This window comes from Rhizoctonia solani, chromosome 2 (genome assembly GCF_016906535.1).
Source record: "Rhizoctonia solani chromosome 2, complete sequence".
NCBI classification, from domain to species: Eukaryota; Fungi; Basidiomycota; class Agaricomycetes; order Cantharellales; family Ceratobasidiaceae; genus Rhizoctonia; species Rhizoctonia solani.
Window position 1 is genome coordinate 1,734,753 of NC_057371.1, and position 21,389 is coordinate 1,756,141.

General features: G+C 48.8%; 5 protein-coding genes across 5 annotated transcripts; 2 read left to right on the forward strand and 3 right to left on the reverse strand.

Moving 5' to 3' along the window:
- Nucleotides 1–11: 11 nt before the first annotated feature.
- On the reverse strand, nt 12–3,204 carry RhiXN_05179 (carbon-nitrogen hydrolase; the record flags this gene model as incomplete). The annotated part of the gene is made up of 19 exons (XM_043324995.1): nt 12–136; nt 193–217; nt 279–545; nt 597–663; nt 715–808; nt 882–919; nt 973–1,079; nt 1,154–1,289; nt 1,343–1,520; nt 1,574–1,725; nt 1,783–2,120; nt 2,188–2,305; nt 2,364–2,452; nt 2,502–2,697; nt 2,750–2,834; nt 2,890–2,921; nt 2,970–3,055; nt 3,104–3,141; nt 3,189–3,204. 19 exons carry the CDS (start codon nt 3,202–3,204, stop codon nt 12–14), a joined length of 2,187 nt encoding a protein of 728 aa, XP_043177414.1.
- A 505-nt stretch (nt 3,205–3,709) lies between these two features.
- On the forward strand, nt 3,710–5,486 carry RhiXN_05180 (argininosuccinate synthase; the record flags this gene model as incomplete). Its single annotated transcript, XM_043324996.1, has 9 exons — nt 3,710–3,761; nt 3,815–3,894; nt 3,951–4,010; nt 4,191–4,273; nt 4,327–4,436; nt 4,493–4,591; nt 4,645–5,198; nt 5,258–5,358; nt 5,414–5,486. 9 exons carry the CDS (start codon nt 3,710–3,712, stop codon nt 5,484–5,486), a joined length of 1,212 nt encoding a protein of 403 aa, XP_043177415.1.
- A 393-nt stretch (nt 5,487–5,879) lies between these two features.
- Nucleotides 5,880–14,035, reverse strand: RhiXN_05181 (Zinc finger, ZZ type protein; the record flags this gene model as incomplete). The annotated part of the gene is made up of 19 exons (XM_043324997.1): nt 5,880–5,967; nt 6,029–6,180; nt 6,240–6,407; nt 6,490–6,602; nt 8,337–8,421; nt 8,726–8,764; nt 8,824–8,990; nt 9,047–9,093; nt 9,153–9,268; nt 9,390–9,452; nt 9,510–9,713; nt 10,293–10,425; nt 11,137–11,167; nt 11,427–11,542; nt 11,671–11,713; nt 11,772–11,954; nt 12,005–12,079; nt 12,269–13,832; nt 13,889–14,035. The coding sequence occupies 19 exons, from the start codon at nt 14,033–14,035 to the stop codon at nt 5,880–5,882; spliced, it is 3,534 nt and encodes a 1,177-aa protein (XP_043177416.1).
- Nucleotides 14,036–14,321: 286 nt separating this feature from the next.
- RhiXN_05182 (Ras opposite protein) lies at nt 14,322–17,431 on the reverse strand (the record flags this gene model as incomplete). The annotated part of the gene is made up of 14 exons (XM_043324998.1): nt 14,322–14,466; nt 14,547–14,691; nt 14,750–14,903; nt 14,954–15,109; nt 15,163–15,267; nt 15,324–15,474; nt 15,528–15,616; nt 15,666–15,749; nt 15,810–15,879; nt 15,940–16,107; nt 16,176–16,324; nt 16,404–17,173; nt 17,226–17,354; nt 17,401–17,431. The coding sequence occupies 14 exons, from the start codon at nt 17,429–17,431 to the stop codon at nt 14,322–14,324; spliced, it is 2,346 nt and encodes a 781-aa protein (XP_043177417.1).
- Nucleotides 17,432–17,562: 131 nt separating this feature from the next.
- RhiXN_05183 (Tuftelin-interacting protein 11) lies at nt 17,563–21,345 on the forward strand (the record flags this gene model as incomplete). The annotated part of the gene is made up of 10 exons (XM_043324999.1): nt 17,563–17,801; nt 17,852–18,574; nt 18,622–18,856; nt 18,912–19,131; nt 19,182–19,378; nt 19,434–19,597; nt 19,659–19,724; nt 19,779–20,088; nt 20,276–20,535; nt 20,868–21,345. 10 exons carry the CDS (start codon nt 17,563–17,565, stop codon nt 21,343–21,345), a joined length of 2,892 nt encoding a protein of 963 aa, XP_043177418.1.
- Between the last annotated feature and the right edge of the window lie 44 nt (nt 21,346–21,389).

The window sequence follows — 21,389 nt, forward strand, 5'->3', positions numbered from 1 at the left end:
ATATGTCATATTCAGTCTTCTTTCCGTACTTCATCTTGTGCTGTAGATCTATCTAGAATCTTCTTTGCAATATCGTCAATTTTCGCAAACTGAAACGGGAATCGCGCATTGTAAAGGAATGGCCGGAGGTCAAATCCTAATTTATGGCGCTCTCTATCAGCCTGGTTCCGTGGGTCATTAAAATGATCTTACGGTTATCATCGGGACTGTACGACTCCTGTAATGAGGTTGCAAAGGATCAATTCATGAAATTGGATCGCTATCCCTCGGAAACGTACCGCATGGTAAGATGGAGTGAGGGTCGTCATCTTGTGTCGATTGCGAGCATGTTCAAAAAAGAATAGCTTGACTTTGTCGGCGATCTGTTGCCAGCTTTCGTTAACAGGCGAGCTCCGAAAGGGCGAGAACATCCGAACCTGTGTGGGGGAGAGCATGCTACCCCACTCTTGAATTAACTTGCAGAACATGCTATACGGGCCGCATTTCTCGACCTTTCGTAACCTCCCAAAGACAGAGAGCTCGTCGTATGTCATGCCCATGTCCGCCTAGCAGTAGCATAATTGACAGTCAATCTTCATGCAGCGTTCGGGACTCACCTCATCGGCCTGAACGTAACTTTCAGTGATTGGTTCCAGCTCAGCTGTGGGAACTGCATCAAGGAAACTAAAACAGCAATTAATAGGCGCTCGCCGTTATGGTATAGTCACTTTTTACCTGCTGAGAATCGGCAAGTCAAAACTATCCTGGGCGTAGCGGATGAACTTCTTCAGATCTGTTTTACTAATGCCACCGATGGGATTTATGTCGGCTAGACGAATGACCATCATTATGAACGCATTGATACTAGCATGTGGAGCATTTTTCGAAATGGATGGACTTACCCGATGAACAATCATACTTGGTAAGGTAACCCCGAAGACTTTTCCATTCGGTTAGCGTTCATATGCAACACCCACACCGCATGTCACTCACCTCTCATCCACGTTCGCGCTTCCTAATACGAGCAAGCCACCCATCTTGCCGCGAACCCAGGGCAAGAGCTGTGCGAAAAGATAAGCGAGCACCATACGCAATCGTGCCTACACAAACCATGAGCTCTCCTGCTGCGCGCACATGCTTCTTTAAAGGCACAGAAATTTTCTGATAGACTAACCTGTATGTTTTGTAGGGCCAAGTTTTCAGCATTCGAGCCCCCATGCGCACGGAACTGCGGGCGATGACCTGTTACTACCGCAAACAAGTTTCTGATAGCCGTGACAAGACTGTCCATGTTCAAATCCACATGATAACTATGAAAGACTTGGTTAAGTGCTCATCCAGGTTTCGAGTGTCTCTCACTAACCTTCCTATGGCTTCGCTTAATGCTTTAGCACGTTGTCGAGTATCACTGCTGGAGTTCTCCGTCCCCATATAACACGTGTGGAATATACGATTAGTGAATTCACGAGGATCTGTTGGAGTGTACGTTGATATTTCTGGCTCACCGCACATCCTACGTGCATCAGTGATGACCTGGGTATCTAAGTTTAATAAATTAGATCCACTCAGTCCAGTGCCAGCTGCTAGGACTGACCTCCTTTATTGGCGGCCTCGGAAACTAGACGGCTCATCGAATATACAATAACGGCAGTAGCACAGCTATCGATCCCTCCGCTCAGAGGAACAAAGTATCCCTGGGTTCGTGATCTTCGTAGGTAGTCCCAAAGCCAACATGCCGGTCCCAGGCTACAAAAACGTCAGTCCGGTCAAAAAAAAAAACTTGAAATAGACTTCTCAACGAACGCAATTTCTTCTTCAGGAGTGTGGTATCGAACTTTGAAATCCTGGATAGCGGCGGTGTTTAGGAGAGTGAAATCATCAGCCCCAGAGAGTGGCATGGGAACCTCGATGCGAGGATAACGTTGGGCCTCTGCAGCCTGCATGCTACGACTGCTGCGGGTTCTGTGAGCTCGGACATCCTCGATGTCCACGGTAGCGCTAACTACTTCTACGTCCGAAAGAGAAAACTGAGATCCTTGTGCTACGATTCGGCCATTAACGGCTATCATAGCACACCCATCGTAGTACAGTCGGTCACCATCGCATCCTTGTTGATTGGCATATAAGTAGATTCCACCTAACTAGATCAAAGATTAGGGTGCAATTGAATTAAAGCGAGAGCCTGAAATTCGAGCTGTGCCCACATACTTTCAGGGTAGCCTCTTTGATGAGTTCAACTCGCGTATAGAGCTTACGCAACTCGTGATGACTACCACTAGAGTTAGTGAATATCTCTACGCCATCCAATCCCATAAGTATATGCGGGCTTTCCAACCCCCCATATGTTAGTAATAAGTTAACCCTATATAAATGTTAAAATATACCTCGCGGGAGTAAACAATTCTTCGCAAAGTTCAACTCCAATGCATGTGTCCATGGTGCTGATTACTGCGTCTCCAAATGGGACTTTGACCTAATATAGAGATCAGTGGGAATCAAAAGACCTCTAATAGAGGCTTTACCTGACCAGTGATTGCCCCGATCATTCTAGGAAGGTAGTGCTCTTCAGTTTGCCTATGCTTCTGCCACGGAGTGAAATATCGAAGCTCCCTGTAGTTTCCATCGTTTGCCAGCCACATCTTGGGTCGTATCAAAACGATTTTTCCATCGTGCACAATAATGCGGCAGTTGTACAACACGTTCTTATGAACAACAGGCCTAATGGATTGATTAGATTCAATGTAGAGATGCAAAAATCCGAACTACCCACATTCCAATGTCACATAGTATCCCTCTCACGACCTCAGACTCAATAATCCGTCCGAGGATCTCCCATGAATGAAGGACAGTATCACCTACGGAAGTATGTAGCTATGATACCTCGGGGATCAATGAAATGAAAGAGGATACCTTCCAGAAAATGATCCAAGCACCCATATCCCCTAGGAACATTTTAAGCCCATTGCCTCGCGATCATTCTATTTACCCACGGAATTTCAAGCTCGGGACCGACTCTTAGGGTGGCGCCTCGCTCCTTTGCTATGCGAATACTTTCCACAATACGCTCGTAGTTCCCCTACAAACCCTGTCAATTCACCAAACCCTTTTCCCTATCCTAACCCACTTGAAAGTCCAGAGCCCATTGATTCAAGGAACTGGTTTCTGATGGTAAGTGTATCAATCAGGTAGTTTCAAGTGAAGGTTCAAACCAACTATGAGAAGCATGGTTAGTTGAGTCCAAGGGAAAATATTTTGGGAGCTCACGTTGCAACCGTAAACAAATGGCCCATATCTATTCTGCCTTGGGGGTTGTGAGATAAGCTGGTCGGTTCGGGTCAACCAAGATGACGCAGATGATTCACTAGGAGTTGGCTGGCGCTTACTGTAGACCAAGACGTCCGTACAAATAAGCTCAATCAAATTAGAGCAGATATGGGAACTAACCCCAAGAAGAAATCATGTCAGTCAGTTGGTGCTCAATTGCATTGTCTTTGTTCAGGCTTGGATATTCGCATGCCCTGAGCTGATATTCATGTCGATATTTCTTCCTTTAACAAATACAATACGCAAAATTGCTCAGGCCGATAAGCCCTGTATCTAGACAGTTGCTATTCATGCCAAATCCGAAGGCCGATCGACAAATTGATCTTCGCTGATCTAACCTCTGACTCGTTCAAAACATTTCGGCCAATCTTACACTCACCCATCATCTCTCAGCATTTATTCAGCTATGACATCCCAATCTAAGGGTCGCGTTTTGCTTGCCTACTCTGGTGGCCTGGGTAAGCATACAGTCATAATTATGCCCTGTAAATTTTATCGAATGAGAGGGTAGACACGTCTTGTATTTTGGCATGGCTGATCGAGCAGGGATATGAAGTCTATGCCTTCATGGCAGATGTTGGCCAAGAGGAGGTATGTACATCCTTGTATAGAATCCGCCAGCAATTTGGGTTTTACAAGCGCACTAGGACTTTGCTGCTGCCGAGAAAAAGGCACTAGCCGTAGGAGCTAAGAAGTTCTTCCTCGAGGTGCGCATGTCTCCTGAGTTCTGGAACCTCTATTAAGCTATAGATAATACAATTAGGACATGAAGCGTGAATTCGTGACCGAGTTGATCTACCCCGCAGTGCAGGCTAACTGCATTTACGAGGCAAGCTACTCCCAAGATTTGCGGTATAATCCCACTCAATCACATCCACGATCACTAGGGCGTCTACCTATTAGGGACTTCGCTGGCTCGGCCCGTTATTGCTCGTGGCATGATAGCCGTAGCGGACCGAGAGGGGTGCGAGTGAGTGGTATCGCCTACTTTGGGAAGTGTGTTATTTAATTCACCAATGCTAGCTTTGTTTCCCACGGCTGCACAGGAAAGGGCAATGATCAGGTCCGGTTCGAGCTCGCCTTTTACGGACTTAAGCCGAGTATCAAGGTTATTGCTCCATGGAGAATTCCTGGTACGTTATTCTTTGATAACATATTTTTGGGTTATATTCAAACACGGAAAAAACAGCATTCTATGAACGTTTTGCGGGACGTCCCGCTTTACTTGAATTCGCGTCCCAAAAAAATATCCCTGTTGCTCAAACTGCCGCCAAGCCTTGGTCAACAGGTAATGGGGATGATTTTTATTCAGAGCTTCTTATTAATCTCGCATTAATCAAGATGAAAACCTATTCCATATCTCCTACGAAGCTGGAATTCTGGAAGATCCAAACACCACCCCACCCGACGATATGTGGAAACTAACCGCGTCCCCTGAGCAGGCTCCCGAGCAACCTGATCAAATTTCCATCGAGTTCAAACAAGGACTCCCCGTTAAGGTGACGCACGGAGACAACACTTACACGGATGCTGTTGAGATCTTCCTTTCCCTCAACGCGCTCGCCCGCAAACATGGTATTGGGCGCATTGACATTGTCGAGAACCGGTTCATTGGAGTTAAATCTCGTGGATGCTACGAGTCGCCCGCCGCCAGTATTCTTCGTGTCGCCCACATGGATATTGAAGGGTTGACGCTGGATCGTAATGTTCGCGCCCTGCGTGATCAATTTGTGACCGTTCAATTGAGCCAAATCCTGTACAATGGATACTTTTTCAGCCCGGAGCGTGAGTTCGTTACAGCGTCCATTCCGGCCAGCCAACGCACAGTCAACGGAGTTGTTCGCCTCAAGCTATATAAAGGCAATGTCATTGTAGAGGGACGATATTCTAACGAAGTGAGCTGATCATACCTTCCCAAGGAATGAAAAAACTAACAGAAGCTCTTCAACTCAAGGGACTATACGATGCACGCCAGTCTTCCATGGATGAGTTAGGAGGGTTCGAACCGACGGATACCACCGGGTTTATTCAAATCGAGTCCATCCGTATTAGGAAGTAAGTCGAATTTATTTAACCTGGGGTGCAGTGATGGCTCAATAGAAACATGTAGGTGGGGCGAAGCCAACATCGCGAAGGGGCAGGCGGGCGTCGAGCCTAAAGACGTATATGGCACCCGTGTTTAATTCAAGCATAGGATGTCAAAAATTGATAGCAATGTACTATTATGTCGTGAAGAATGAGCATCATTGGTCTAAGGGCATCCCGGCCGATTGTCAACTTACAGAAAATCACAAGCAGCTCCAAATTCACCCAGAGATTATCCGTTAAGCTACAATTCATCAAACGAACTAGCCTTGGTGGGCTCCAAGGGGGTGGACCCCCGTAGGCTAGAGGTTACATCACTTTTTGTCTGTATGCTATATGAAATATCAAAAGGGTGACGTGCAATTACATCTACGGTACATCTATGCGAAATTGCCCCGAACGACCAGCGTCGACGCAAGTCCCCGTAAAATAAATACAATTGATCAGAAGAACCGATGAAAATGTCTATCAGTGCTCGGAGGTACGGGGTATTATGCCACTTTGACCTGAAGAAAATGGCTGACCAGAGCAGGCAGGTCGTTTAGGGACATATCAACGTAGCCCTGCCTACGTGTCCCACTGTAAACGATCCAAGGCGAATCAGAGGAGAGCCTTGACATGTATTGCTCAGGGAACTTACCTGAATTTTAATGCAATAAACGGCCCTTTCCATGGATACGTCGCCTGACCTTTTGTAAGTCGGTAAATAGACTGGTTCAATGCGCTTCCATCTGTCAGGAACGCTCCTCGGGACCAAAGTTGGATAGGGAACCGCAGGTTGTCGCCAGCGATCTGAAGATTGAAGTGTTTCAACCCCATTCTACGTCATATGAAAGAAACACCCTGCTTACACCTTGTTCTAGGACAACCTGAGAAGGGTGGTCGTCGTTGACTATGTTTGTAACCACAGGTTGCCAGGCTAGCGGGCCTCCCGTGGAATTATCAATTCTAGCCCGGCAGTCTAATTGGATAAGCCTTGGTCGGTCCTCGTCTACCGGGAACAAGATCCCAATGATACTCTAAAAAATAACAAGGTCGGATAGGGAAACAGCAAAAACGTTGGTCCACACGACACAACATGCGACAAGGGGCGGTGCGTACCTGACGTGTGTATTGCGCAGTAGCAGAAGAATTCTCATCCCCTTGCTCGGAGCCGCTAGAGTGTGCGGACCGACAAAGGTGTCGGTGCTGATTCCAGTCCTGTTCAAGGTGGTCTGAACAACAGTACCAGGCCGATCGACAGCGGCTGCACCTATAATTCGGGTAGAATGCGTTAAACGTATCCCTTCCATTGCACCAGATTCATACCACAATGTAGTAGGCTTTCCACAGATCTCACAGAGATGGTGAATTAGGTTTTGTTGTTGAGGTGAAGTCATTGACATTATATAGCTAGTTGTAGTCACTAAAATATGCGTGCTGGTTAAAAGAGCGAGGCCGGCTATACAAGAGGCGTGAGTGATGGGGACATTGTGCACACCTTAGATTCGCAGTGTACATTTATAGTGGGACTGGTTCTTGAGTGACAGTCAAAGCGCGTGTTTGTGCAGTTCGCCGCCGGTGTGCCCCCGCAATGAGCATGTACCTGGAGTGCCATGTAACGGGATAACAGGTAGAGAGCCCCGGGTGCTCCCTGACGTATCCAGTCTAGCTACTGGGAGCCAAAGAATGTGTGCTTGGAAAAGTGGTGAATACCGGATGAGTTGACCGGAATGAATTATCAGATGAGAACCGACGGGTTGCAATTGGGGTCCAGGCATTCAGCCTCTACGGATATTCAACCCAAGCTTGGTGACGTTCATGCTTCGCTGGTCATTGTTAGAATCTTACCGCGTGACGAGCTTAAAATTTTCATCTAAAGGCTTCTGTCAGAATTCGGTGTCCGCGGGGAGAGTTTGCGGCGACAAAAACCCAGAACCAAACTGTCAGGAGAGTCCCGGCTCGTGGTTTTTCCGACCCTCGTGCTCGATCCGATCCCATAATAGGGGATCACCAGTGTTCTTGGCCGTGCACCACCGTTTCACTTCGGACTCATCGATCAGGGTGGCAGACAATGCTGCTCCAGTTCGATGATCGCCACCTATAGATCTATTCTCAGCCACTCGCCTAGCCCATCGCCTGATGTGTCTATACATGCCATTCCACTGGTAATCCCCATACAGCTCCAGCTATAGTGTTTGATTGACATTCCCACCCACCACATGCCTTGTCGATCATCAAGAACCAATTAAGGCTTCAACGTACTCGCGTGAGCAAGGGCTTATGTGAGATTAATTGGTTTCGATGCTTCAAAGAGCCCAGTACAGATCGAGAAATGTGATCGTCCTATATAGAGTCATAGAGTCCTGAATTAAACTTAAACTGGGATTCTTGATGTTGTTGGCAGCTTGGTTTCGTAAGCAAGTCGCTCGGTTAATCTTTATTGCCCGTGGCGCCTCGTTGTCTACCACCCACCACCACACTCAACAACGCCATGTCAAAACACCACCCAGGTACGTACGCTATCGCTTTGGGGCCGCAGCGTCATTAACTAATTTATTTTCTGAAACTTAGATCTAATCATGTGTCGACGGCAAACCGGCATAGGTAAGCACATGTTGGTGACGCGTGAGCCACCTCACTCAAAGTAAACAACCCAGCCATTGGCCGTCTATGCGAAAAATGCGATGGAAAATGGTATGTTAACGAATACAAATCAAACTTGTGCGAAACTAGGGGCAAGCCGTACTTACGGATTTTCTCTTCCAGCCCAGTTTGTGATTCTTACGTTCGGCCTGAAACCCTTGTGCGTATCTGTGACGAGTGTAATTTTGGCACATATGGCGGTCGGTGTATTATTTGTGGGTCTCCAGGTGAGTTGCTGTTGGCTTTCGGATTATCGGGTGGCAGCCCACACTGATTGCATCGTGGCCAGGAATTTCCGACGCCTACTACTGCGCCGAATGTACCCGTCTCGAAAAAGACCGTGATGGCTGCCCAAAGATCGTCAACCTTGGTGCCAGTCGAACGGACCTCTTCTATGAGAGGCGTCGCCTAGGTCAGCACTTTTTTGTCATCTTTTGACACTTTTGTCTAACAACTCTTGCCTGCCTGGCTAGGCTTCAAGAAGGGCTAGGCAACTATTTCATTACATGTAATGCAAGCGCAGGAATGTACACAAATGTGTTACAAGCACGTGTTAGTAGAATGGTCTAGGATAAAACCTATTGACGCCCGCAGGAGAGGATTCAGTTGCTCGGTAGTACCCTTTGTTCGCTCCCCGTTCGCTTTCCCCATACAAACCACAGGGTCAAGAAAGATAGACCTCGTGCGGCCAAATAGGAGGTGGCTTGCTCACCGTAAGGTCGGTGATTGCGCCTATTAACTGCGTATCGACCTGCACAGGGGAAACAGATCAGCCACCAATTTCGTGCAGGCGCTCATATAAAACTCTACCTTGGCTTTAAACACAACAAAAATATGTGCGGGGTCATGGCCCCCAATCGATTCACATTCGTCGCAGTAGTCTTTACCGCACATGATACATCGGAACCATTCTCCGACTATGGGAGAGGTGCACAAATCGCATAAAGCGTTCGAATGTCGTAGCCCTTGCAGGTAGGCTTGGCAATGGATACGTTAGATTCCGAACAAGGATTTATGCACAAGCCACTCGTACCTCGTGGTTCGGGTCCTCGATAGTGACCCCCAGCAGGCTCGCTATAGCTGCCGAGAAATAGCGCGTTTAGTTGTCATTCCATTAAACAAAGTTAGCCTATACTTACACAACCGGGATGACTGGATGTGGACTTTCGATAGGACGGTCTACTGGCCGAGGAAGTTTCAGGAACACATGATATGGATCGTGAATCAAATGCGACTTCTGCTCGCATTGGAAGCACTAGAAATCAACAACCCACAGTCAGCTTAATCTATTCTGGTAGATCGTGCACGCGCAATATGTGGCGTATGTCATTATTGACACACGCGACTTTTGAATGGGGTGCTGCGTGACCACCTACCAAATTATAGGACGTTGGTAGAGAGGGACATGTTGCACATTGATACCGTACGCCTCGAATCGACTAAATCAATTAGGATAAGGACGTGCGCTTTGAGAACCAAATCCGGGACAGGCTCACCACGCCACAACCCTTGCATAGGATATGGTGGTCGATAGCGACATCTTTATTTGCTGTACCTAGTACCGTCCGTGCTTGATTGGAGCCTACAGAATTCGCTCGTGGGCGTTGAACGCCGAGTGCAGGGCCATCGCGCGAGTCCCACAAGTCAAGTGCACGTCTACTCGCATCGTTGACTTCGCGTTTGTCCAATGGGTAGGGTATCTACGACCAACAGCGTCAGCAAGCGAGAAACGTAATAGGAGGCAAGTCTCCTTGGGGTGAAATGTAGTGAATGCCGAGTAACGTAGCCAAGGATTGTACAATGCTATTGTAGCCAAACGTCAAACGATCATCTTGAGCTATCCGGGTCATGCCAAGTACACGGGGGGCCATTGAGGTTGTCCCACGTTAATCCTCTTCGGCTCGAAGGATTATTGTACTCCTTACCTCGATCAATCACCATTGTGAGTGCTGATCGATAGATGGGTCGAAATCCATCTTGCTGTCTGTATTTCAGATAGGGCAAACGTGGTCCAGAGCCCTCACCCATCGCCCACATTCCTATCTGGAGGTAATCCCATCTTACAATGAACCACGTTGTACACCCTATGGGAATTGGTCGGAATGGCATCCCGTCATGGAGCCGCTCACGATCCTTCCTCAGATGCCAAATGCTGGGGCACAACCCGACTGGCCCCTCTTTTTACCAAACCACCGAACCATTCCACCCCGGCTTATGTCACCCGACAACACCCGCTCATGTCCCACATGGCACTGGGAAGGAAAAAAACTCCAACTTACTTTTATCATAATATGTGACGAATCATGCTCCCCCTCCGGGGGGGCCAGTCCTGCCGACTCGCAATTGGCGCATATGTCCACGCTGGGACAAACAGCACAGTGGAACCGTGCGCCAATTATGATCTGTAGACAGCTGCGGAGACGTCAGTAATCAAAATGATATTTAGGGAACCCGAGGAGCCCGCAGGCTATAGGCGCAGGCCAATCTTCTTAAGTATTGGCTAGTAAAAAGGGGTATAGTTTGTGGCGCGTTAATGTGCATTCGCATGGAAAGCACTGGGGTATATGCGGGGGAACAAACAATCTAGTGCAGGAACATCGCATAGCTAAATAAACTACCGCTCTTGGCCCACAGAACGCTAGTCCACCAATAGTCTACCACCAAACGCGAAAGTGGCTTCTATTACTTTTGACGCGGTCGGCAGTCGCCGTTCCCGCTAGTGGCCGGTTCCGCAGGCGCCAGTAATTGGACGCCAGCGTTTGTACCATCCACGTATCATGACTCGGGCGCCCGATCAATGATCGACTATGAGAAGCACAAAAAACGACACTTCGGCGGTATGCGCACCCTGGGTGATAGGTGCATATACACAGCAACTATTGTGCTGAATGGCATCTTCTAGTCCAGCAAACCACATTTTATCCCAACCAGCTGCAGAGCTTGAGCTCCGGTGCTCACAAGTCTCGCGGGGAGCGATGCATCATAAGAACCTAACGTTGCCCAGTCTTGTAGTCGGCAGCCAACCGGATTCCTTCCATCTAGCTCCCGGACTGCCGGGGCGAGTCTACACTAACTCCATGCCATGGAAACCAAAAAGACCCAAAAGGAAATCCTTGTACTTACTGAGAACACAGTACCCCTTGATGTTGCATTGCTATACGAATAAAGTGTTAGTGTTTGAATTCTGGAAAATTCTTGTTTGGTAGAATATTCTTCCCGAGGAGCCCGCAGTCAACATGACGCAATGCCTTGACCTTTTGGGGGATGAAGGAAGAGTCAACGGGGAAAGAAAAGACTCATCAATGTTGATGACGATAGGCAACTTTGCCATTGGTGAGCCCCACTTGGGGATCCGGATTTCCAACATTCTTTACGAGACCGACGCATAGACAAAGGGTTTCATCTACACTTACTTTGGTCCTGGGAGTCTATACTAAACCTTGCGACAGGATTGTAGGGTTGGTGTTCATTGGGTTTGGTGACCGGAACGACAAGGAATGCATGGATTGGGTGTATGTCGTGTACCTGGCTGGAATATAGCAATGTGATTAGCGAGGCATACACGACGACATAGGTGGGTTTGAAAACGCCGATTTAGGCGGAGCGCGTGCAGAATCATCAGCCTAACCAAAAAGAGGACTTCAGTTGGATACATACGTATAACATTCGAAGCACAAGGCAAAATTTTGACATGATACGCCTGGAATATTAGAAAAAAAAGTTAGCAGCGAAGGCATATTTTTAGATGAGAGGCTCACATTTATAAGGTTTGACGTCAACTGTCTTTTTGCAGTGGCTACATGAGATGGCTTTGTCCTGCTCTAAAAGCGATGGAACGTCACAAACTCGATCCGATACGAGATAGGTAGATGTATAGGGTGCTTGTGTATGTGTATGCGCATGGAGCGGGGTGGAAGCAATACGAGCCATCCGGATTCGTGCTGACGCATATACCAGATGCTAGGGAAGAAACTAAGAAGGAAAGACTTACCAACGTCTGTCCAAGCACCAGAATTCCATACCTTCTCCATATATGCATGTCTCCTGCCTGATCTTCGTTTTTTCCCTATTGGAGGTATGCCATCTCGATTCATTCCAGGTGCTATATGCACATTGCCGGCATTATTGGTATGGACGGCCCGAAGGTTTGAATTTGCGTGAGATGAGAATTCAGTTGATCAAGTCAATAATTTGACGAGTGCATTAGCGAGGCAATCAGAATATTGCTACTGTCATTTCAAATGAATAAACGCACCTAGCAGAGTGGTACTACTTCCACTTGATAAGCTCGAAAGGCTAGCGCTTTCGGCAGCGTGTATCACCCCTGCCGTCTCAATACAACCCATACAAAGTTCATACCCATGCTCCAAGCCCGATCCGGACGATGACCCAGGGGAAGAAGCAGCTGGGGAGGATGGATGGTGCAGGTGTGGCGAAGAGGTTGACCTAGCATGGGGAGATGTTCGGTTATGAGGCGATTGGGAGTTTCGAGCTCGAGTGATATTAGGGTTGAACCGGCCGTAATCGTCCGAGTAAGTCCACCCGTAAGTTGCACTGCGTGAAGATCCCCCAGGTGGGTAGGTGTGTCCTCCGGCGTATTCATCCGCAAATGGGTCCGCTGCCCGTTCTTTCCCCTTGCTCCCTCCGTCGACTACAGTATTTGGGCTCTCGGGGTGAACAGGACGCGAGGGTTTCTCACCGCATGTCGAACAGACATACCGGAAAGAGTCCAGAAGTACACCACATGCTGAACAGTCTGTGACACGATCAGGTGTCTCTAACCCCGGTGGTTCAGCAGAGATGAATTGTAACACCTCTGGTGGAATTCCAGGGTAGTCTTCAGGGTTGACTCTACGAGGCGGCAAAGGGGGCGGGGTAACGTTGGTGTTCGAGCTGGATGCCCGAGATTCTTGAGAGTAAGGCTGCGAGGATTGCGAAGAGCTCGACGAGGATTTTGTGCTCTGTGTTTTGTATTGGCTTTGATTTTCGGACTGGGATTGAGAGTGGGACAGTTGCGGTTGCTGCTGAGAAGCCAACCAATCGAGGTTGTGTTGTGGTGCTTTGGGTTGCAGTGGCTGTGGTTCCGGGCCAGTTACAGAAGCCGACTCGCTTGTGTATGTATAATAGTAATTTCCGCGTTCATCCATCTCCAATGATAAATCACCTCCTCGGGAATCGACCGCAGAATGCGGTGGGCCTAATTCGGCATCCGTGATCTCAGAGACCGATGGTTCGGGCTCAACACCAAGCACCGTACGCATCGTATAAGCATTCTGCTCCCGTAACCACTGCACACCTCGTTCGCTAGGTAGAGAAGCACTTGAAGTATCCAGACGTAGTCGTTGGAATACATCAACGGTTTCCAGAACACCGCCGTCGTCATCCGTTCCTGACAGGGAGAAGTCATCGGGTACTCCATGCGGTGCTACCACTGCTGCGGTGGCGGGTGCACTATGGGAATTCAAAGTAATTGCGTCTTCCTCTGGTGATAATCCAAACCCATTCGTGTTCCCGTGAAGTTCGGCCTGAGCTCTCGCACGTGCTCCAGCATACTCCTCCATTGAGGCAAGGGAGGCCGTATCGGATAGACTTGGGCCATCATAATCGACAGTTACGGTGACCCGTAGAGTGATCTTCTTGGGACCAGATGACCTATAAGAGTAAACAGAACCTGCTGAGCTTCCTATCTCTTCTCCAGCCTGGAAATATGAGACTGCCTCAGTGAGATCGCTGTCTGAATTTATGTCCGTAACTTCGGCATCGTCGTCTGTGTATGAGATGGTGAAGGAGCTCGCAGCAAGAGAGAAACACTCCTCAATCTGATCAAGTCAGCATCGCACCTCGCACCAGCTCAGTTCGCTTCATTTGGACTTACCCTCACCCGCAGCAACTCGTACGTGCACGTCTGTGCTGACTGAAACGTGATTCGTCGCATCGACCGATCAAATGTACATTTAACAACGAGTGGGATATCCCCTCGCATCGAAGAGACAGAGCCATAGTCAGAGTAGGCCGGAGCCATTATCTATCGAGACTGTCGACTGTGCCCGTAGTTAGACCTTGTGTGATCGCAGCTAAGATTCAAGTCAGTTTCGAAGCGCCCATCCTGGGAAGTGTCCCTGATTGGATTGTCATCAAGCGCCGAGCTTTAATATCAATCGCTGCCGATCTTGGCCCACTGAGCGTGGAACTGTCCACGGCAAACCACCGCGAACCGGTAAATAGGAGTTCTTTTAGGTAATAGCATAGCTTGTATAGGTCAAAGCACACCCCAGCTGGTATATACAAAATCAAGGCACCGATTACGTCTAGAAATGGAACAATCCCCTCTTCTTCTTCTCCTTGTCCTTCTTCAGCTTTTCTCCTCCACCTCCACCTCCACTTCCCAATGAGCTCGATGAAGCTTGGTGAGTTGGTCCCCTTGGCGGTTCAACCCGTGGAGGTTGCATCTGGCTATAACCATGCGCAGGAGAATGAGTTGTGCCGGCGCGGGTTGAGGTTTGGGTAGAGGCGGCGGGTCCTTAATATAGTACCGACGATCGTAGTATTCCTGATATGGGATCTGTCGGTCTGTCGGTTTGGGCAGTCCGTCGGGTATCGCCGCGCTCCCGACTCCGTCCATGCTGATAGCTCGTAGGTCGGAGATGAAGCGGGCTGGGTTCATTGGATGGGTGGAGCCTGATAGAATGCTACGTCAGAAAAAGGCCTATCCATTTTACACAAATACAAAACTTACCAATGAAGATCTCTTTATTTTGTAGAGCACTCATAGTGTATGCCGTTCTCATCTCAGAATAAGTCATGCCACCGGCCACAAATACAAAGACCCGTTGCTTTAAAGCATCAGCATTGTTGCGACCTCCAGGCGGCGGCGCCTTGTGCCAACTAGGCTGCAAGTAATTGTAAAGATAATGTCACAGCTCCGAGAGAATACGCATACTTTTTGGCTCCTGAGGGATGTTGGGGCCGCTGTAGTAGGTGTGGGTGCAGGAGAGCTCCGGAAGCTACCCAGCGAGCTACCCAGTGGAGCTGCCGCAGGAGGAGCGTCCCGAACGTAGGGAAACACGCTTTGATCGAGTTTTCCGGAAAAGTGATCCTGAGCGTGAAGGGTGAGGAATCATATGAATTGCTAGGCGATATGAAACTTACCTCTAGAACAGTCTGCAACATCGGTTGGTACCTTGATTGATCATACTCGTAGTTTGCTGCAGCTTTTTGTTTCAGCTTGCGTTTGATATCCCTGTCCGCGGCTCCCTGGATGTAGACTCAATGTTTGCATAATGGCGATTTAAAATCACACATACCCTTACTATGCGTGTACCGAGATAGGTCAAGGCATTCACTGCATCCTGGTCCATATTTGATAGTCGTGCATGTTGGTATAAACGCCTCTTGTCCTCATCAGATACACCATCACGATACATAATGTAGAGTCCAATGAGTCGGGCTTTGTCCGTTGAGCTAAGCCTGCGTTCAGTTTCCAAGCTAATAACGAAAGGCTATAGAGCATATACCTTAAGTTTCTATTCTCCAACAAGAGCACCAAATCCTCGACCACGCTCTTGGGAACTTTTCCTTCAGCTGTTTCACCAGTTGCACAATTCTGAGGCGGGGTTAGCATCTAGAATGCTTCGCAACATAAGTAAGCTTACCTGCTCAACGTCAGCGACAGCCGACAGATTGTTCTGATCAAATAATTTGTTGCATTCCCCTGCCATATTCAAATGCAGAGAAAACTATGTGATGCCCAATTAGGTTAATCAAGACGTTTCAGGAGTTGGTGATCGAGTACAAACCTGCTCCCAGGTCTCTTGGTATTGAGGGAGTCCGGCCAACATATCTTTGACACCATTGAGCGATTGGTCACTATGCAGGAGATTGGTTGGCGTGGATCTTTAAAACAAAGTACAAAGCCATGATACTTACGCGCCACGAAACACAGCATTGTCTTCCAAAAACTTGTTGAAATCAGCCTTGAGTTTTTCGTTGGCAGCGAGAAGGTGCATATGCCGTGTAGCAGTCCAGACTAAGTCGGTCTCAGCCAAAGTGGCAATCTTTTCTTCGCGGATCCCTCGCGAGTTCTCGAATTTGTACCTAAATGCGTATGTGTTTCGTAAGCATGACGCAGATCGTCAGCAGGGTTCATATGGTAGCACACATACCTGTATCGTGTGCCCCCTTCGATAGGAAGCAAGTCTGTAGCCATGGCTTGATACGTAAATTCATGCATAAGAGGCGCAACTGGATCCATCGAACGATCTGTGATAAACAACACTGATCGTTGTCGGTTTGTTTCACCCGGTATGACTTTCTGTGGAGACCGTAAGTTGAATGCGTCGTCGATGAGGATATTTGGGATTGTGTGATAGGAGCCCAGTACGAGAACTTACTGGGAAGTCATGGTTTGCTTTACGATATTCATCCATCTCCCTTTGTACAAATTGTGCCAACCGTTTGGATATGTGTTCGTCATTCTCGGATGCAGCGGATGACGCTCGCATGTTAGTTGCCATCGCTGAACGCCATCGACTCGAGCCCTCTGGTTGAGCTACTGCGGATTGCTGTTCAGGGGGATTACCTAGGGGGCCAAGGGGTGGGTGGTGTGAAGGGACATAGTATCGAATCAGGGGGTTCTCGTTCATCATGATGCAGACGTTGACGATCTGTTCGTGCATTGGTGTTATACAACCCAACTCCCAAGAAAGAGCAAGAGCCGAGAAATCACTCACAGACTTGGCCATAAACCTCAAATCATTATCCAATCCCTCACGCACGGCGCTGACAGCAGCTTGCTGAGGTGATACGTGCGCGGCCTCTGCTCGTCTTGGGTTGAATGTCGTGGCTGGAACCTCTTTATGAGGAGCGTACATGCTGAAAAAGAAAGATGGGGAACGAATTGAAAAGATACGTTGTTCGAGAGCTGCAAAGTTGACATAGAGGTCCTGGAGAGTGCGGAGATGAGGTTCAGCGGGAGAGTTGACGAGGTGATTGAGTAGGGGCTCAGGGAGTCCATCTATAAAGAAGAGATGCGCGCCTCCGTATCGTTTCCTGCCTTGAGAGAAATCATCGATGATTCTGTCAACGTTTTGACTGGTAGGCATCAGCAAGTACATCGCCTCAAGCGATTGCTCGCCACGGTGAGTATTGATACTCTCGATCACTGAAACGAACTGATGTTAATTAAGCCTCAGATAGGAGAACAGTGCACTTACAAGTAACATTTTCTTGAAGCACATCGTTGTCTTTCAGAACAGCGCTCAGTAGGCGCTTGGAGTGGTCGTCGACAACCAAGACTTTCCATCTTCCAGGGGGATTTACAGATTGAATAGCATCCAAAAATCCTGAGTAACGCGTTAGATAGGTCCACACAAGCATCGCGTGTCTTACGTTTTCGTACTTGCTCAATGAGTGAGGCCATGCTACTGTCGTGCGAGAGAGCTCAGCTACGTCGTCACGACCAGACCACCCCTCAGGGTCCAAGGGTCTTTATAGGGTCTTCCAGGGACCACGCGACTCCGGCGCCTGTGGTGCTCCGAAGCCACCTCGATCATGGCCCGCCGCAAACGGTTTCTTGAAGACGACTCGAGCGACGACTCCGAAATTGATGACGAATATTCAGATCCTAACGAGGACCCAGATGAACGCGCGGAAAGACTACTTCACCAAGATCCTTACCAACGGGGCAAGCGCCGAAGAAGGGGGAGAGGCAAAGAAAGTGCTACGTATGGCGTGTTTGGGGAGAGTGAGGACGAGGATCCCAAGGCCGGAAAACGAGCAGACATAACCAAGTGAGTCCATGAGACTTATGCGCCCTAAAACAACCATCAACATTACACAGAGCCCCAGCATTTGTTTCAAGCAAACCGACTGTACTCGAAACTGAGGCTATACCAGACATTCCAGTGGCTGTTGCAAAAGCTGGTTCGTCCGACGACGACGACGACGACGACGGAGACGATGATGGCGGGGAAGACGCTGAAGACGCCTCGGAATCAGACTCAGCCTCTGACTCTTCGGACCCCATCAGGCCAGCTTCACCTCACCTTCACACGCGCGAGCCGTCTGATGAGCCGGCAGACAAACCCGTTGGGCTAGGAGGGGGTGGACAAGCCGCATTCCGTGCAATGTTTGCTCAGTCTGGCGAGCCATCCAGTTCATCTAGTCTTGGTGGGATAGGTGCTCGCGGCGGGATTGGTGCCAAGGGAGGCATTGGTGCACGCGGTGGAATTGGTTCTGGCGGTACCGGTGCCTCTACTCCCGCCGAAGACGAAGCCCCCCGGTCTCAGAGATCTTTTGTCCGCACCGAGGCACCACCACCAGTTCAGCGTGCTGAGCTCACTGGTACTGAAAAGCAACACTTTGCTAAGATCTCTGGTGGATTCGGTGCACGTATGTTGGCCTCCATGGGCTGGGAGGCCGGTACAGGTCTTGGTGCCAATCGGCAGGGTATTATCACCCCCATAGAATCTAAACTAAGACCTCAGAAGGCTGGTATCGCTTACAAAGGGTTTTCAGAGAAGACGGATCAGAGTAAAAGGGAGGCTAAGAGAAAGGCTAAGATGTAAGTGTTTTTGGCTTTGACCATATACTATTCTAAGTCTATTTTAGGGAGGGCAAAGCTGTTTCATCTGATGAAGATGAACCGTCGATGGGCAAAAAGAAGAAATCCAAAGCCAAGTTTGGAGACGACCACAGGGAAGGTGCCGAAAAACCTGCATGGAAGAGGCCCAAAAAGAGCAAAATTCGTGTCGAACACAAGACGTATGAGGAAATTGTGCGCGATGCAGGTGTGGACACAGCAACAGCGGGAGTTGGCCAGATCATCGACGCGACGGGCGCCGTGGTAGGTTATCCCAGTATGAAATTCGTTCCCCTTGAGTATTAACATGGGTCCAAAGCTTCGTGAAGTGGGCTCCATAACAGAGATTTCCGGCTGGGCACCCACCTCAGACACAACCCGCCTGCTTGAAATCAGGCACAACATCCGCATGATTGTAGACCTTGCCAAAGGTGATCTCGACGGCCTTGCACGAGAAGGCCGAGCTATAAACGAACGAAAGAAATGGGTCGACAACGAAGAGAAGCGTTTGAGAGGCAAAGTCTCGGAAGAAGCTGATTGTAAGTACATAAGTATTCATCCTTTCTCAAGTTAACCGGACTTTTTTTAGTAATCGCCCGCCTGCAAAGAGTGCATTTGGTCGTCGATGAAATCTCTGCTAAAGCAAAAGCTATATCTCAAGAACCAGAACCCGGCTCGAAACTCGAGGAATTCACACCTTACTTTGATCAACTCCTCATGGAATATTCGGGCGAGTACGAAAGGTATAGGCTGGACGAAATAGTTGTTGCGTCCATCGCGCCAGCGGTAAATAGATTCTTTAATATAAGGTGTTCTATCTAAAGCATTGGTTATTTGATAGCTTCGCCGTGTAATGGCAGAGTGGGATCCGCTTCGTGATCCCACCGCGTTCACGGACATATTCAGGAGGTGGAAAAAAGCATTTAGATTAAAGCAGCCATCTGAGTCCACCGCATTGATCACTGGCGACTTGATGGCATCAACCACCGGAGTCTCTAACCAAACGTAAGTTTACGCTATATTTCCGGGAGAGCGGTGCTACTTGTGCTAATCCTTCGAAAATTAGGCAAATGACACCCTACGAGAGTCTTTTGTGGACAGTGTGGTTACCTCGCGTCCGCTCGAGTATCAAGTGTGTACCATTGTTTGGTTTTCACGTCTGTCTTAACCGAGTTTATTTATATAGTAACATGTGGTCTGCGACCGAGCCCGACTCTGCCCTGGCACTATTCGATGGCTGGCGAGACTTGCTCCCACCGTTCATACATGACAACGTGCTGGATCAGCTCATTATACCCAAAATACAAAAAGCTGTCTCTGAATGGAACCCCAAGAACGCAGCCCAGTCTCTGCAAGCGATCGTGTTTCCCTGGCTGTCGCATGTTGGGCTAAGGATGGAAGACCTTGTGGGGGATGCAAAACGAAAAGTACGCTCGAGTCTTCGCGGGTGGAAGGTTGGAGATGGTCTTCCGAAAGATTTAATTCCATGGAAAGATGTGAGTACCTTGGTTTCGGTGTGCGTGTACATACCCATTTCCGGACCCGCGCATGTATGGGCAACCCCTCATGTTGGCACGCGGTCTTCTTGCCACACCGATATCGTTTGCTATCACCTCATATGCCCGTCTACCCTTCTATCTCCGTGAACCCCACAAACCCATGCTGACATACATCTGGGCCTAGATTTTTGGGACCAAGGACTGGGATAACGTACTCCTCAAATATATCGTACCCAAACTCAGTTCTACCCTTCGCGAAGATTTCGCTGTCAACCCACGTTCCCAGGACCTGGGACCTCTGCACGCTGTACTGGAGTGGGCAGGCATTATACGCGATTCAATCATTGCACGCGTGCTCGAAGCTGAATTCTTCGGGAAATGGCTATCGACGCTACACGTGTGGTTGACTTCAAAGAAACCTAATTTTGACGAGATTGTGGAATGGTGAGCTCCCAATTTTTCGGTTCAGGACGTTTGGAGGCGGCGGCCATTTCCGAGCTACGGAGAGCTGGATGGCCAATAATTTTTCTTGTTGGAATTGATTGGGGGCACCAGATTTGGGGTTTTGCCTCGATAGATCCGAGGCTGACCTTAGATCGATGATGCAAGACGCACTTTGCCGATGGTGCAAAGCTTCAGAGGGGAAACATTTGATCTCCACGCACACACCTGTTCCAAAGAGCTATATGAATCATCGCTTCCTCTAATTAGTCGTTATTGTTGCCGGCTCCCAGTCTAGAGCCTATTGCTGATCGATAGATATTCTTATTACACAGGTATCAATTCTGGAAAAAGAAGGTTTTCCCCGAGCACCTGCTAGAACACTCGTCCGTTGCGAGCGGATTTGAGCGTGGGCTGCAGCTCATGAATTCTGCAATGGCGCTCGGGCCCAATGCCGCCGCCAAATTACCCAAACCCGATCTGACGAGGGACCCCCTCACACCTGGAACGACAGTTGGTGGCAAAAGCAAAGTCGCAAATGGTACTGTGCGGCCACAGCCTTCGCATACTGCGGACGTGTCTTTCAGGACCATTGTTGATGAATTTGCTGCGGCTCACAACCTACTCCTGATGCCAACGCAAAGGACCCACGAGCGCTCCAGAATGCCGCTCTATCGTGTCTCTAACAACGCGAGCGGAAAAGGCGGAATATTGGTTTATCTATTGGATGATGTGGTTTGGACTGGAGAGGCAGACGACTGGAAGCCCGTGTCACTGGAGGAAATGGTCCTGAGAGCAACGAAAAAACAATAGTCGGACTTTCGTGTCTTCATACTATCTGAGTGTAGGATTTCAAT